Source organism: Quercus lobata, chromosome 12 (assembly GCF_001633185.2).
Source record: "Quercus lobata isolate SW786 chromosome 12, ValleyOak3.0 Primary Assembly, whole genome shotgun sequence".
Classification (NCBI taxonomy): Eukaryota; Viridiplantae; Streptophyta; class Magnoliopsida; order Fagales; family Fagaceae; genus Quercus; species Quercus lobata.
The window spans coordinates 27,221,460-27,238,522 of NC_044915.1; the positions used below are offsets into that span (position 1 = coordinate 27,221,460).

Consider the following 17,063-nt stretch of genomic DNA (forward strand, 5'->3'; position numbering starts at 1 on the left):
ACTTTTCAACGTAGAGGAATAACACACAAAATAAGACAACAAAGTGTGAATTTTTAGCAATATATATATTTTTTCGTTTTATTTAGGTATAAGAATAGGAAAATTCATGAATGTTAATTTTAGTGTTTCACAATACGTTTGACTCTTTTTTTTTTAGCAGTACTTTTGACTCTTATTATGATTTTTTTTTTTTTTTTAAGAAAGGTTAAACTTATGGCATCTATTTTTGATGATAACTTTTTATCATTAGACCAAGATACTAATCGATTTTTAATGTAAGCGGATATTAAATTCTAGATCTCTAATTCAATCATCAAAAATTTTACCAGTTAAGTTAACTGAAACCCACCTCTCATTATGATATTTAAATGCATAAATCTTTCCAAATAAAATCACCATCAGATTTATCACATAACCAAATCTATTGTAAAAAGCTTGCCATGTGACATATTCCCATTGGTCCCAAATTTTATAGGTTACTATAAATTGAAATCTGTGACCACCACACTCACCATAAAAGGCAAAAAAAACCTCTAATAATAATCACATACATACACACACAACAGTCTCCGTTTCTCTTATTTGCTTTTCTCTCACAGCCCCACATATATTTAAAAAATATCCTCAAATTTTTTTTAATTTAATTTAATTTAAATTATTTTTTTTCACTCCAAACCAAACCATCCTTTTCCTACTTCCCACCGCTTCACAACCTCCTCCTTTCTCTTCTCATCAATAGTAGAAACTAGAAAAAAAAAGAAAAAAAAAAAAGAAAAAAAAGAGAGAAAAATTTATAAAAACCAAACAAACTTTTACAGAAACTCTCTCTCTCTTTAACTGATCTTCCGCAATCATTTACACCTTCTCTCTTTCTCTCTCTCTCTCTCTCTCTCTGTGATTCTCTCTGGCTTAAGACCCTGTTTGGATCAGAGACCAAGAACGCCAACTACAAACCAACAAACACCATGGTTGAAACAAGGCGTAGCTCCTCTGCTTCCAAACGTGGCCTCTCATCTCCTCCTCCACCTAACCCAAAACGATCCAAGGTACAATCTTTTTTTATTTTTATTTTTTTGGGTAATTTTTTTTTGATTTTGTACATGTGGGTCTGATGAAAGATTTCTAATCTGGGTTTTGTGCAAGTTTGGATTTTGTTACGTGCATGCGTTTTTTGGTCAAGATTTGCATCTGGGTTTGGGATTTTTAAGGTTTTTATTTTTGAATTTAATTTTTGGTGGGGAAATAATTTTTTCTTTTGAAATTTTTTAGGCTTCTGAGGCGTCTTCTTCGACCAACGATGGTCGGAGCTCTCCACCGGTTGAGAACTCGGGTCCGGGTAAGGAATCCGGGTCTGGACCTCAAGACTTGGAGCTGCAATCCCCTGATCCGTTGAGCACTGGTTCTCCTAAGCCCGTCGACGCATGCGATTCAGATAAATGTGTGGATTTCGGCGGAGATGGCGAGGTCTTGGTGTCTCCTCTGTCTCTAGGTGAATAAATTTTCAAGCTTTTGGCTTTTGCATGTGGTTTTGGAATCTGGGTTTTTGTTGAATTTTGAATTTTGAATTTTTTGTTTTGTTTTGTTTTTGGGGTTTCGGGTTTGATTGTGCCTTTTTTCTAATTTCAGGTGGAGCTGCTGTGGATGCAGAGAAATCTAAAGCGGCCGGGGTGGAGGCTCTTCGGGCAAAGAAGCGCCTTACCAAGCTGACAAAATCCAGCCAGAAAGTCGCTTGGGGAAAGCTTCTTTCCCAGTGTTCTCAGGTGGGTTTTATGTTTAATTCGGTTCTGAAATCTTGGTGTTGTGATTAGATTGTTGCTACGTTTAGTTGTTTGGAAGAGAAAAGGAGTTGCCTTTTTATGTTTTTGTGCTTGTTTGTCACTTAAGCATTGCTAATTATGATAAACAATTTGGTTTGTTTGTTTTGTCATTCGTTTTCTAGGCAGTTGAGCAAAGAGTTGTGGTTTGGTTGAATTGTTTATCTGTGGCTTGTTAATTCTTTTATTGGGAGCTTCGTGAGCATTGACTCCCTTATTGGGCTTGCATGTGTTAAATCGGTTAGGTCTGCTTACTATCCATGAGTAGCTTTTTGGGTACTTAAGGTTGATTTGTCAGTGCAAGTTTATTGGATTGATGGAGGGAAAAGAGGGCATTGATCAAGTACCTCCATTTGGAATTTGATTTTATTTATGTTCCTTATCAGGGGAGTGTATTTTGGGGCTTGTAAGTATTAGATGAACAGAAGATTAGAATTCTGTGAAAGTGTGTTTGTTCTTATGTGATGTTAGATCTGAGTCATTTTTTTTCTTTTGGCATTTAATAGTTTATTACTACATCTTGTTTTTTTGATAGATTTATATACCACTAGTTATTAGATTTTGATGGATGGAAGAGATAGGGGGGAAGGCGTGGGTTGGCTTGGTATATTCTCGAAGGTGGAGTGGATGCAATGTCGCTAGCTTAGAAGAGTGAGTAATGGAAAGTGTCTTGGAAAAACAACTTCCTTTACATGAGTTTGGACCTACTCTTTTCTCATAATTAGAGTGTTTGGCTGATGCAGGTCGAGGATTCCTGTGTTTGCTTGAGACTTGATTTTGAGTCATGTTTCAGTCTGAAGAATTTATGGGAAAATTGCTTGAAGCTTGTCATAAGAGGCTTTAGGTGTTTTGTAGTGAGACCTTAACATGCCAATAAAAAAAGAAACTTGTCTCCGCACCTGTGGTTGTTTGTTTTTAAATCAATTATTATTATCAATTGTGATTCCTTACTATTGGTTTTTTGTTTTATACATTTTTCTAAGAAGGTTTGTGATAAGTTTCTTTTTAATATTTCCATCTTGAATCACTTCTTATCTTTTGTTGATTTCCCCCCTTAAATCTACTAAAATTTGTATATTTTATACTAACCCTTCCCCTCTCCTCTCCCCCAATCCAAACGTAGGACTAGGGTCTTGGCTGACTAAATTAGGGATTGTTGATGAAACATGGATTCTGTTCATCTGTCTCTTCTAGGAACAGAGTTAGAGTCCTTACCTTGGTCTGCTAATCTGTTGTTTGTTCCTTATGTTTTTCCAGAATCCTCACCTGTCAATGTATGGTACTACTTTCTCTGTTGGTCAAGGCCGTCAATGCAATTTATGGCTTAAAGATCCATCCATTAGCAATACATTGTGTAAATTGAGGCACATAGAGGTATAGCTCTCTACAGTATCCTTTTGCAACTAAAAAAGAGACATTTTCAATATGTAAATAACATGGTGCAATGACATTGCTTATTATTCATTCTCAGGTGGCTTGTGATTGTACTGACATTTTTCTTTTGGTGTTTATTTTAATTCTGGATAGCGTGAAGGTTCATCTGTTACATTACTGGAAATCACAGGGGGTAAAGGTGCTGTCCAAGTGAACGGGAAGTACTATAGAAAAAATTCTAGTGTAATTCTAAGCGGAGGCGATGAGGTGGTCTTCACTTCTTCTGGAAAGCATGCTTATGTATCCTTTTTTCCTTCTTTATTTCTTCAGTATAGCCAATTCAGTATTTTGAAGGGTGGCTGGTGGCCTTTTATTTTTAAATACCTCATCATTCAAAAGGAAAACAAATCCTCATGTCTTTTTGTTGCAGCTGTTTTATAGTTTTTACTGTGATTGTAATATTTTTACTTCCCCTTATGGATGTTCTATAAATATATTCCTTGACATGAAATCAGATCTTTCAGCAACTCACCAATGATAATTTAACTGCTCCTGGCATACCTTCTGTGAGCATATTAGAAGCTCAGAGTGCTCCAATAAAGGGGATACATATTGAGGCAAGATCTGGGGACCCTTCAGCTGTTGCTGGAGCATCAATATTAGCATCTTTGTCTAATATGCCAAAAGACTTGACCATACTTCAGGCACCTGGTAAAACTAGTGAGGATGTGGACCAGAATACTGAAATGTCCATTCTACCTTCTGGCTGTGGAGGGTCAGATGATCATACTCCTGACATTGACATGAAGGATAGTGCTGATAATGATCTTGCTGGTGTTTCTTCAAGAGAGAAAACCGTTGTTCCTTCTCCTGATGCTGCCAATGACCACCCCAATCTTGGTAGCCTTGGATTGGATCCTTGTATGGATGCAGACATTGGAAAGGTCCCTGCGTCAAATTATGAATTAAGGCCACTCTTGCGAATGCTTGCTGGTTCATCTTCAGACTTTGACTTAAGTGGCAGTATCACTAAAATGCTTGATGGGCACAGGGAAATTAGAGAACTCAAGGATTTTGATCCTCCAATTTCAGTATCAACTAGAAGGCAAGCATATAAGGATAATTTACAACAAGGAATTCTCAATCCTGACAACATTGAAGTCTCTTTTGAAAGTTTCCCATATTACTTAAGGTACAAAAATTTGACTGCATATGCTTTCTTTATACCATGTGTTGCATGTGTACGAAATACACAGGAAAAACGGGTCTTTTTTTTCTGTATTTGCTTGTTGGATCTAGGCATATACTGTCTGTATGGCTGTACTTGTTACATATTCTGTTGCAAATGAATTCTTTTGACCATGTGTTGGCTTTCCATATATAAGGAACTACTCAAAAATACCTTTTATTTATTTTTATAACTCTTTCCCCTTTATTTCCTTGTTGTATCTAGTTATATTGTCTTTATGGCTGTACTTGTTACATATTCTGCTGGCTACTGGAAATTTATGCTATTTGTACATTGTGCATTGTTGCAGTGATACAACAAAGGATGTTTTGATTGCTTCAACATATGTTCATTTGAAGTGTTACAAATTCACAAAGTATGCCTCGGACCTACCTACTGTGTCCCCGCGTATATTATTATCCGGTCCTGCAGGTGGTTCTGCTTTTCTATGTTGACGAGCTATGTATATTTGTGTGTTTTTCATTTTCCCCTTAATCCCTAATGAGACATCATATTCCAATTGATTTTTTTTAGGTTCGGAGATATATCAGGAAACTTTGGCAAAGGCACTTGCCAAACACTTTGGTGCTAGATTGCTAATTGTTGATTCTCTTTTGTTGCCTGGTGTAAGCTTCTTTGATGTCTGTATCATTTACACTTTCAAAGTAAAAAAAATTATCTACATTGTTTTCTAGGAATTATATTACTGTCCTTTTACAAACTTCTTCGAATAACAGCTGCTTCCTTATTTTATCAACACAAGCTCTAAGTAACTTCAGAGCCTGCAATTTAGCTGGCATCTTACATTTGTCTTGTGCGCTTGAAAATAATTTTAGGGACCAACACCCAAAGATTCTGATTCTGTGAAGGAAGCTTCAGCTTCAAGGCCAGAACGAGCATCGGCTTTTGTTAAACGAGCTGCACAGGCTGCTGGCTTACAGCATAAGAAACCGGCTTCTAGTGTTGAGGCTGATATTACAGGTGGATCCGCATTAAGCTCTCAGGCTATGCCAAAGCAGGAGGCATCAACTGCATCATCAAAAAGTGCTACACTCAAAGCAGGTATGCTATTGCTTCCCTAGTTTCTGTAATTATTACTTGGATGGTTGATTATCGGTCTTGGTAAAAGTGCGGGGTGCACTTAAGCGCCAAGTCCTCCTGAAGACTTGGTGCAAAGCACAAGTGGTGCATGCTTGATTGAAATGAAGCACACATTTGATTTGTTTTTTTAAAGAAAACAATTTAATCAATTTGAAAATAACTATTAATGGACAAAGATATAATTATTAAGTGATAACTAGAATGTCAAGTAATGATTTCTATGCCTATCAAAAGCAATGCAACAATCTTAAAGTATATAATCATCATCCTCATTAAGTATAGGATCATCATCATTGTCATCACAAGATCTGTAACCCTTATCATCTTCCTCATCTACTTCATTAAAATTAGTAGTCTCTCCCTCATGAGGGGTATGTTGTGAATTGGAATTTGAGCCTGTTGCCCTCCCTAATGACCTCATTTTTTATCTCATGTTGAATATTTCTTCTTCAACACCTTTAACCTTGGAAACATTAACCTATGTCAAATAATCATCATTTTACACAAGATCATCTTTAGCACATTCATCGAGTTCTATTATTTTGCTCTACAACACATTGATTTCTTTGGGTAGTGTATCCGTGGTGTACTCTCCAGGAGTGGGTCCAAAGGGCCTTGCCTTGGTGAGGTTTCTGGTCATTAAAAAAAAAAAGGATGAACTACATCACCTACAAAAGGGTATGTTTGTCTTGGCCCAGTATCCTTTTGGCGAGGAGTGTCTTATGGGGTATGGTCCCAAATGGAGTTTTACATATCCTCAAATTTGTAAAGGGGTGGAGGGTGGGCTTAGGTATATATATCATACCATAAACTTGACTTTTGTGTAACAAATTAATGATGTATATCAACAACATTAAGATTTGACTGCTACATTTCACATTCAGTTTGCCAAGGCCCTTGTAGTTCAATTGGCACCTCCTGGTTTCCAATGGAGACATCTAGGGTTTATTTCACATTTGTGTTTTTATTATTTTTTTTTATAATTTAAAAATAAAAAGGTTCTTAATGCATACTTTTGCAACTGCTCCGTGCTTTAGAATAAAAAAGTGCCGAGCTTTGTGCATAAGTGTGCTTTTAACAGCAATGTTGATTATCCAAGTGCTTGATTAGTATGTTTATGCATGATTTACTCATCATTTATTTATTCACAATGTTCATAAGCTCAAGCTGCAATATGAAAAAAATTTACAGGTGATAGAGTAAAATTTGTGGCTACTGTACCTTCTGGAGTGGCACCACTACAAAGTTGTCCTCTAAGGTATTGTTTTACTGTGCCATTATAATAAAATTGCATGCTTAAATTTACTGTTGCTGAATTTATCACGGTATTAGAGTAGGTGGTCTCTATAGTTCGAAACCTATCTCTACTATCTTCCATTTTTTTTAAAAGATTAAAAGTCCCCTGTTTGGGCCTCACTAATTAAGAGGGAGTTGAGCCCACCTGAGGGGTAGTGCTAGAATAATGGTTAAATGATTAAATTCACAATTTTTTAAACTAAATCATCTGAGGAATTTCCAACACAACCCAAGATAGCTCTAACAACCAACTTGTACAGATTGGTTGGGTTGGGTCGTTGAGTTGGAGCCATTTTATTAGGCCTAATTAAAAAAATGGGCTTTAATGAAGTTATTTAAATTCATTATTAAAAATGGGCTTTAATGAAGTTACTCAATTAGGCTTAATATTCCAACTTTGTTAAAACTATCAAAATACTAAAATAAATAAAACTAACAAATTTAAAACAAATATATTTTGTAAACTATTATTAGCGTGGGTTGGTTTATTTTGTTGAAAATTTAGCCAACCAAAGGTGAGAGCCTAAGCTGTAAACCCAGACAGGTTTGATCCCCTAACTGTTGCATCTGAGTTGCAATTACCTGATGTGCAATCTTAAGGGGGGTACCCACATCCCGAGTTTGCTCTGGCCACCATGATTCCAAAGGGCATGTGTTGTGGGCAGGTCTCGGTTATCAAAAGAAGAAGAAGAAGAAGAAGAAAATTTAGCCAATCAACCCAACCCAAGCTTTTTAAGAAATATTCAAGCCCATTTTGAGGCATTGGGTTGGGTCACGTGGTGGGTTGAATGCACACCCTTGGCCTTTACTGACAGCTTAACCTTTTGGGGCAATAAGTTTATTATCACCTGCTATCAAGTATATCTAATTGGAATTAATCCGTTGAATGGATACCATTTATTTGCATGTAAGTATTGACGTAGGAAATTGAGGTTGTGCTTTGTGTCTATAATCATATGCTTTTGAAAAGATTTTGTTGGATGGATGCTGCGCTGGAGTGTGCCCTTTGCTCAATTATCTTTTAGAATTTCTTTACAAAAAAGAAGAAAAAGAAAGAGAGTATCTCTTAGAATTGTCAAAATTTATTTTCTTCCTTTTTCATGTTGAGCAGGGGACCAACAACTGGTTGTCGAGGTAGAGTTCTCCTTGCTTTTGAAGAAAATGGTAATTCAAAAATTGGGGTTAGATTTGATAAATCAATTCCAGATGGCAACAATCTTGGTGGCCTTTGTGAAGATGATCATGGTTTCTTTTGTTCTGGTGATTCCTTTGATGCAATTGTCCTCACTTCCTTTAATTTATATACCGGATTTTCTTTTGTTGTGCTTCTATCATCTTGTTTTACTCATTGATGCTTTACTCTGCAGCCAATAATTTACACCGCTTAGATAGTTTTGGTGGTGATGATATAGAGAAGCTTGCTATTAATGAGCTCTTTGAGGTACTTGACAGTCTTTACTGCTCCAAGAAATTGTTGCTGTTGTCTGGGAACCAATATTGAAAGTGTGTCATTTTTGTAGGTTGCATCAAAAGAAAGTAAAAGCAGTCCATTAATATTGTTTGTGAAAGACATAGAAAAGGCTATGGCGGGTAGCACAGAATCATATACGGTCTTAAAGGGTAAGCTTGAAAATTTGCCGGAGAATGTTGTTATAATTGGTTCCCATACCCAGATGGACAATCGTAAGGAGAAGGTAAGTAGTTATTTATTTTTTTCTGTTAGCTTGTTTGAAATTTTATGGTACCAATTTAATCATCTATGTTCTGTATGTTGCTTAGTTAATTTTTGTGTTGGAATTTTTGTGTTTCCAGTCTCATCCTGGTGGTCTTTTATTTACGAAGTTTGGAAGCAACCAGACAGCGTTACTTGATCTTGCCTTTCCGGTATGCTAACCTATGCCCTTATTTCCCCTCCTGTCCCCTAAACCAATACACACAAACACGCTTTTGAAGTAATTGTTTGGGTGTATAAGTTGTTGTCTTTTGCTAATGACTTTTATGTTTCTAACTTCTCATATCTAGAAGATATATTTTAAGTCAAAGTCCTTGTTGTTTGTTGTTTTATCATTTTCATTTTGCAATGCATTTGTATATTCCTAATTCTTATATTGTTGTAAATTGTTTTCATGTATTATGCAATACCTAGCATTTCTTATCCTAGTTTTTGCACTTTGTTGTACTCCATTGATTAATATTTCAATCATACGATTTAGAATGAGAAGTTCTGTTAAGATGTAAAAATGTTTTTCAGATAAATGGTTCATATAACCTTAAAAAGAAGTGAGTCAAGGTTTCTGAACAATTGGCTCCATGAAATTTGTTTAAGTAGAGTATTTCCAGATTTCCTCCTGCTGAAAGTAAGAAATAAAAGGTACACCTTCCCTGCTTGTGTTGTTAAGTTGGTAATGCATGGGCATTTGTAGACCATGACTATTCAGGACCTTGAATCTTGGCAAGGTTCTCTTCATCATCTTTAAGTTGAATCATTCAGCTGCATTTTGGGGTTTCTCGGCGGTAGTCAAAGTTCATCTTTTAAAGCTAGCATGATTGCTCTGGAATTTAAAATCCCTCCCAGCCTAAATTCATTTATACCACTTCGCCCCTCTTCTTTAGTCGCCCCCGCCATCACCCCTCTTCTTAAGCCACCCTCTCACGAATCTACCTCCTGTGCTGATGCTTCCTGTGGCCAATGTAGTGGTGCCGACTCCCACACTTGTTCCTGGAGTTTTTCTCTTGCTAAATGCTAAATTTTTTTTTTTTTTTTTGGGTTTTCTAGGCATCGTGATGTGGTATTTGTGTAGATCTAGTTTGATCAAGGCTTGTAGATATATATTATTTTGGATGGTAGCTCTAGTTGAAAATGTAAACTAACCTATCTACCCCAACAGCCAACATAATCACTCTGCCATTATTTCTATTGGTTCAGCTCGGGGTCTCCCTCCCTTGTGTGAGAAAACCGATAGCTAGGATTTGGTGCAAAATTTCTCCGTCCACCAAGTCACCAACCTATAGCTGGTTACTAGTCTATGGGATGGTAACCTTGTTTTTGTGTTTATTATTTGCTATTTTGATAATAAAGTTCTATTTGTGATATGTTTGATGCATAATCTCTCTCTCTCTCTCTCTCTCTCTCTCTCTCTCATGTGCGCATGCGCACACACATGCAAACAGTGATAGCTGCCCACTCATACATAGACATGCATATATTTGTGAAACTTACATGTTAGTGGGAATCTGGAGCTATCATTACTCTGATTCTTCAATTGCAGTTGTTTAAGCATTGTCGTTGGTGGTTTCTCTTCCCTGTAAGATCAAAATAATGTGACTATTGCTTCATGTTCAGGATAACTTTGGTAGACTGCATGATAGGAGTAAAGAAATCCCAAAAGCAATGAAGCAACTTTCTCGGCTTTTCCCAAACAAAGTGACAATACAGCTGCCTCAGGTATTGCACCCGCAATTCATTTATAGTGCAATATTAATGCTGTTTTTGTCTGAGTCATCTCATATTTGTATTGTTCCTGATAGGATGAAGCTGTACTTTCGGACTGGAAGCAGCAGTTGGAACGTGATATTGAAACTTTGAAAGCTCAATCAAATATTGTCAGCATTCGCTCAGTGAGTATCACCTGATTGTGTTGTTTGGCTATCTTCTGTTCTATTTCTGTGTTTCAAGTGCTTGTAGCATTCTGCCTAGAAAGAATTTAGTTATTGTTGTTATGGTGAGTTCTGCCAGGCCTGGGTAGAATTGTGGACATTCTTGCAGTTGTAGTACATAAACTACATATATATTCATCCCATAATTTGGTTTAAGTGGGAATTAGATATCTGTTTATGAATAATATCTTAGGTTGAATAGTATGACAAGCTCTCTCTCTCTCTCTCTCTCTCACACACACACACACACACACACAAGCACCAATTCAATATGGGTAAGCCCCTGGTGGTCAGAGGTACCTTCTTACTTTCATAGTCTCCTGTTAAACCATAGACTATTGCCTCATCAGCATTGAAAATCCTCAGTGCAGGATTTTTAATTTTTTATAAATATTTCAATCAGATTGTTATATATATATACACACACTAGTTTTTATGTGGATATATAGATGATATTTTTCTCATTGACGTGGTGCTATTCTGGGATATTTACAAAATATCTTATGGTTTCAGGTTCTGAACAGAATTGGCTTGGATTGTCCTGACCTTGAAACTCTGTGTGTTAAAGATCAAGCCCTTACTACTGAAAGTATGCCTTGTGAACTTGGATTACTCCTGGATTTTTATGCAGTGACCTTTTCTGTAATATTAATTGGTGCCATCATCTTTCCTTTAATTGTTATTATGAAAGGTGTGGAGAAAATGGTAGGATGGGCTCTAAGTTACCAGTTTATGAATCACTCTGAAGTATCAGTCAAAGATGCTAAACTTGTGATCTCTGCTGAAAGGTATAGCCTTAATTCTTTACAATTACTGTTATCATTGTTTTAACAATTTATAAAAAATTATATAGAAATGGTTCACCTCTCTATGTCCTCTGTTGATGTCATTAATGATGGTTTATATTGCAGCATTATGTACGGTCTGAACATTCTGCAGAGCATTCAAAATGAAAACAAGAGCTTGAAGAAATCACTGAAGGTAAAGTTTACATCTTCCTCTTGGGTACTGTCAAAGGTTCATGGTTCCCTCCTTTGGGAATGAATCTACAGTTTTGATTTTTTGAAATTTATATTCAGTTCAAGTTCAAATGTTTCCAGGATGTGGTCACTGAGAATGAATTTGAGAAGAAACTTCTTGCTGATGTCATTCCACCGACCGATATTGGGGTTTCTTTTGATGATATTGGGGCATTAGAAAATGTAAAGGATACCTTGAAGGAATTGGTGATGCTTCCACTTCAGAGGCCTGACCTGTTTTGTAAAGGACAGCTGACTAAGGTGGTTTGCTTTACCTTTTGGATCTCTTCCAAAGTCTGTGTTAGATCTTTTCTATTTTGGTGGAGATCATTTTCATTTGGTTTATATCTTGTGTATACCATCTAAATATTGCTACTTATTTGACAGCCTTGCAAGGGTATATTGCTCTTTGGACCTCCTGGTACTGGGAAAACAATGCTTGCAAAGGCAGTTGCAACTGAGGCCGGTGCAAACTTTATCAATATATCAATGTCAAGCATTACTTCAAAGGTATGCACAAGTCACAAATATCAGCTCCGTCTCCTTTTCATCTTTCTTTTCAATTTTAATGACTTTTTCAGCTTTCTTTTAAATTTTAATGGCGTTCTCTCTATTGCTTGCAGTGGTTTGGTGAAGGGGAAAAGTATGTCAAAGCAGTTTTCTCACTAGCTAGTAAAATAGCTCCTAGTGTTGTTTTTGTTGATGAGGTTTGTTTATGGCATTTACAATTATGTTAATTAATTTTATTACATTTTTTGTTGTGTTTCTGCCTTTAACTAAACCCCCATAGTTTTATCCGCATAAACCTCTTGGGACTGCTTCTCTCTCTCTCTTGTAGAATAATTTTTTTCAAAAAATTATTTTTGCAGGTTGATAGCATGTTAGGAAGACGTGAAAATCCTGGAGAGCATGAGGCTATGCGTAAAATGAAGAATGAGTTTATGGTAAATTGGGATGGTCTGCGTACAAAGGATAAGGAGCGTGTACTGGTACTTGCTGCTACTAATAGGCCTTTTGACCTTGATGAGGCTGTTATTAGGAGGCTTCCCCGGAGGTAAACATATTCTGCCTGTCATCACTTGGTTCCCATCCTTTTCCAGTTAAAGCAAGTATCATTGACTACTACATACAATCATTTTGTGCAGATTGATGGTCAATTTGCCAGATGCCCCAAACAGAGAAAAAATTCTAAAAGTTATATTAGCCAAAGAAGAGCTGGCATCTGATATTGAATTGGAAGCAATTGCAAATATGACTGATGGCTACTCTGGGAGTGACCTAAAGGTTGATATATATATATATATATATATACATATTTTATTTGTTATTTGCTTTTCTGCCTGCTACAGAATTGAACTTTTTCCCGTTCTGGGTTCCTCTGATTACATTCTTGGTTGCAGAATCTGTGTGTGACTGCGGCTCACTGTCCCATTAGGGAAATTTTGGAGAAGGAAAAGAAGGTTAGATACTTTTAGTACCAGCATTTGTTATTTTATTTTGATGGTTACCCTTTCTGTTTTTGTGTATTCTTAAAGTATATGAACCCTCCATTATCTTTAATGAGTGCATAATAAACTCAAGTTGACATACCAAAGTATTCTGGTGATTGGCCAATTTTGATTTTTCTGGCTGAAACTACTGTAAATTTATTCTGAGCTTAGCCTAGCTCTTAAATAGGACCTGCTTCTCTCCTTAGCCTATTTGTGGGTTAAGAAGACCAGATTCCTGTGCTTCCCTGTGGAGTGGGCAACTGGATACCAAAGTTGTGAAATTTTATTTCATTTTGGCCAGATCAACCACAACTTCAATGAGTCAATCAAATGGTACACCCCCCCGGCCCCATGTTCTGTCTTGTTTTAAATCTCAGCCATTTTGGTCCTGGTTGATCAAATGGCATGGGACCAGATCCTTGCTTGTACGATTTGTACTGCAGGTAGTGAAATTGAATTTTGCACTATTCTCAGTTCTATTTTTTTTTTTTTTTTAAGATCCTTTTTCTTTCTAGGCTTATAAGTCGTGATTTCTAATTATTGCAAATATTGTGGCTGATATAATGGTCTTATTGCATCTAAGCGCAATTTGTTTTGTCCTTGTATTTTGTTTGTCCTGTTCTCATAGAGTTCATTTAGCAAATGCACCTTAATTCTCCTAATCACTATGCATCTTCACCACTCACCTCTTTAGACCTCTATGGTAGCTAGTTAGACTTCTTAGAGGTTCTATTTTTGGTTGAGAAGAATTGTTTAATCTTTCTCTGTTAGGTGTTTTGTTGATTTTCATTTTTGTATACTTTTTTGGAGGGTATGCTTCTATTCATTATTCTGTTGTATATATTCCAGGAGAAGAATGTGGCGTTGGCTGAGAATAGGCCTTTACCTGCATTGTATAGCAGTGCTGACGTTCGTCCTCTAAAGTTGGAGGATTTCAAATATGCACATGAGCAGGTATGGTGATGGATACTTTCTATATTTTGAATCAGTGACTTTCAGTATTTCATTTCGACTCCTTGAGAATATTAGTGAAGTGGTAAGAAATATCAGGTTATTGTTTTATCTTTAAATAAATTTTCTGACTAGAAAAGTACACTGGAAAAAGTATCCTGTTGGCAGCTGTGCCAATGTTTGTGTTGGAGTGGTTTGGCATGGTTGGGCTGTTGTCAATGAAAAAAATTGAAGTACTTACAAAATTTTAAAAGCAAGGTGGAGTTTTGATCCAAGATAATATGAATACATAATTTCTCTTTTTAAAAAGTATATTGAATTTTCAAGCAGAATAACAATTAACAAGTCGAAAAGAAAAATTAAAAATAAAAATTGCCAAGCTAGGTAATCATGACTTTTTATAAACTTGTTATCAATATGTATATGTATTTGATTTGTTTCTTTGGGTGTCCATTAAGGATTTTTCCTTTCAAAATTTTCTCTTACTTTTTTTTGGGGTAAGGTTTTATATCAAAGCTGGTCTTTTAGCATGGCTAAAAACATGTACTTAATACAATGTGTTATGGTATAACTGGGATAGAACCACCTTTATTGTTGGGAAGTTCCCCAAAAAATGTTTATATTCAAGGACAGTCTTTGGCCAAGTATATATGTGATGCATTCTATGGCTTTATCTATTTTTTGTGGCCCCCCCTAAATCCTATGTAGTCTTATCCCTGACTTGGTGTCCCAATGCTAAAATCCTGGCTGGATAGAACTGTTTTATTTCATCAAAGCTGTAAGAGAGTTTAGCTTCAGAAAGCTGATGTGGGGATCTGAGGTAAACCTGAATAAATAGGAGTGAATTAATAGGGATGTGGTCTTTTATTTTAATGGGGCTCAAGTTGCATGTATTGTTTACTGAAGTAGGCAAATAGTTCCCCCCACCTTCTATTGGTGTCATCTTTTCTATGATAATTGTCCATACTTATGGGGCTAGAAGACATCTACTTCATTGATACTATTCATTTCAATGCAGGTGTGTGCTAGTGTGTCATCAGAGTCTACAAATATGAACGAACTCCTCCAGTGGAATGACCTATATGGAGAAGGTGGATCAAGGAAGAAGAATTCTCTAAGCTACTTCATGTAGAGGAGGTATCTTTGTGTATAGCATTTCTTTAGATTATTCTTTGTCACCTTAAATAGTGGCAAGATTAGGGACTTGTATGGAAATTCCATTGCAGGTCCTTCCACCCCCCCCCCCCAACTCCCCCATTGTATTATATATAGGTTTTTTTCTCTCTTTTTTTTTTTTTTTTTCAACTTCAATTTTCTGTTTCAATCTTTTTTACCTTTTTTGTTAGGAATGTTACTTTCAAAGCAGTAAAATTAACTGTAGCATCTTTTTGGTTACTTCAGGCCTTCCAGCCTGTACATGCTTAATTAATAAGCAATTTTTTTCCCCTAAATCTTATTTTTACCAGCAGTCAATTTATTCTCTGAAACAAATTGTAAGTGTAGCGGAATAAATTGCAGGAAAAGTGTATATTGATCATGATTCATGTCAATGATCTTTTGTTCAGTCTCTCATCTCTCTCTCTCTCTCTCTCTCTCTCAGCTGCACATTTTTTTTTCTCATGCAATCATAGGAAGACAATTGTGTTATAGACTAGTTGAATATTAATCTCTTTTTCTTGAAAGGAAAAAAACTGTGACATTTATATTATTTGTAATTTTGATTAATTAGCATAAGAGGATGACATTAGTCCTAACTTAGGTATAGGTCAGGAGTTGGATGATGATTTTGTAAGTGTTACTGCTAGTTATTCTGGAATCAAAGGAAGTGAATGATCTTGGGTTGGCATTCCATCTCCATGAGATATATCCTCCATTTTGGGGGATAATGTTTGAGGTGTAGGCTTATGAAGTTCTCATATGCTTTTCTTTTTTCAAAAATTTATCTTCTGTAAAATGTTTGATTTTATACTTTGGTGTAACTTTGTTTAAAGTTATGTCACTCAATATTTTTTAATTAGATATGAATTTTGACAAGTCCACTGTTAAATTAGATTATTTCTGTATATTTTTTATGCTTGCAAAATTTCAAAATGATCAAAGATTAATAGCTATGTTATTAATTAATTGTTTAAATTTAAGTTTGTGTAATTCAAAATAATGTATAAAAGATGAGTTTATGGATCGATTGGTAAATAACATTTAATTGATATGAAAATTGGTATAAATGTTAAGAACATATCGAACATGAAATTCAATTGTGAGTTTTTCAAAATATGAATTTTATAACAAGTTATGAGGTGGTATAATATTATTTAAAGTAACTTTAACCCAACTTTAAGTTATACATGACTTGAGTTCAAGTTAGTATGACTTTAAGTAGTGGTACCTAATGACTTTCTATTATATGAATGTTTTCTATGTTCACAACATGCCTAACAAATTTTGTACCAATTAGGTGATGTTCATTATTAGATCAATAAACTGATCTTCTATTTATAGTTTAAAAATATTAAAGTTTGAAACTTAAACATTTAATAGATGACATGATAATTAATTTTTGATGATCTTAAAGTTTGACATGTATGTTAAGAACGTAGAAAACATCTAATCTCATCAAATGGTGAATCTAATGGTGGGTTTTTTAAAAAAAAATATTAATTCATAAAAAAAATTATTTAGTGGAGTAATATTAGTTTTTATTTATTTATTATAAGTGATGTAATATTAGTTAAAGTTACCATTGGTTTAACCTGAACCAAACTCTCTCTCTCTCTCTCTATATATATATATATATATATTAATTTTTGATAATCTTAAAATTTGACATGTATGTTAAGAACGTAGAAAACATCTAATCTTATCAAATGGTGAATCTAATGGTGGGTCTTTTTAAAAATATTAATCCATAAAAAAAATTTATTTAGTGGAGTAATATTAGTTTTTATTTATTTATTATAAGTGGTGTAATATTAGTTAAGGTTACCATTGGTGAAACCTGGACCAAACTTCTATCTCTCTCTATATATATATATAAGCGTAATTTTAGCAATTTTATATTGTTTAATAATTTTTTTTATTGAATTAATATTTTGAAATCTTTCCTTTCAATTGCATGTTCGTAATATGTATGTCA

The 17,063-nt window shown here is 35.2% G+C and overlaps 1 protein-coding gene across 1 annotated transcript; it reads left to right on the plus strand.

Annotated features, from left to right (window-relative positions):
* The first annotated feature begins 776 nt into the window (after positions 1-776).
* On the plus strand, positions 777-15,494 carry LOC115970819. The gene is made up of 27 exons (XM_031090438.1): positions 777-1,046; positions 1,270-1,489; positions 1,627-1,760; positions 3,072-3,188; positions 3,342-3,488; positions 3,704-4,380; positions 4,727-4,848; positions 4,951-5,042; positions 5,253-5,478; positions 6,709-6,775; positions 7,925-8,073; positions 8,181-8,254; positions 8,334-8,507; positions 8,626-8,697; positions 10,157-10,258; positions 10,342-10,431; positions 10,984-11,059; positions 11,162-11,258; positions 11,382-11,451; positions 11,571-11,750; positions 11,877-11,999; positions 12,113-12,196; positions 12,359-12,543; positions 12,635-12,773; positions 12,890-12,949; positions 13,829-13,933; positions 14,949-15,494. The coding sequence occupies exons 1-27, from the start codon at positions 966-968 to the stop codon at positions 15,060-15,062; spliced, it is 3,777 nt and encodes a 1,258-aa protein (XP_030946298.1). The 5' UTR covers positions 777-965; the 3' UTR covers positions 15,063-15,494.
* Positions 15,495-17,063: the final 1,569 nt, after the last annotated feature.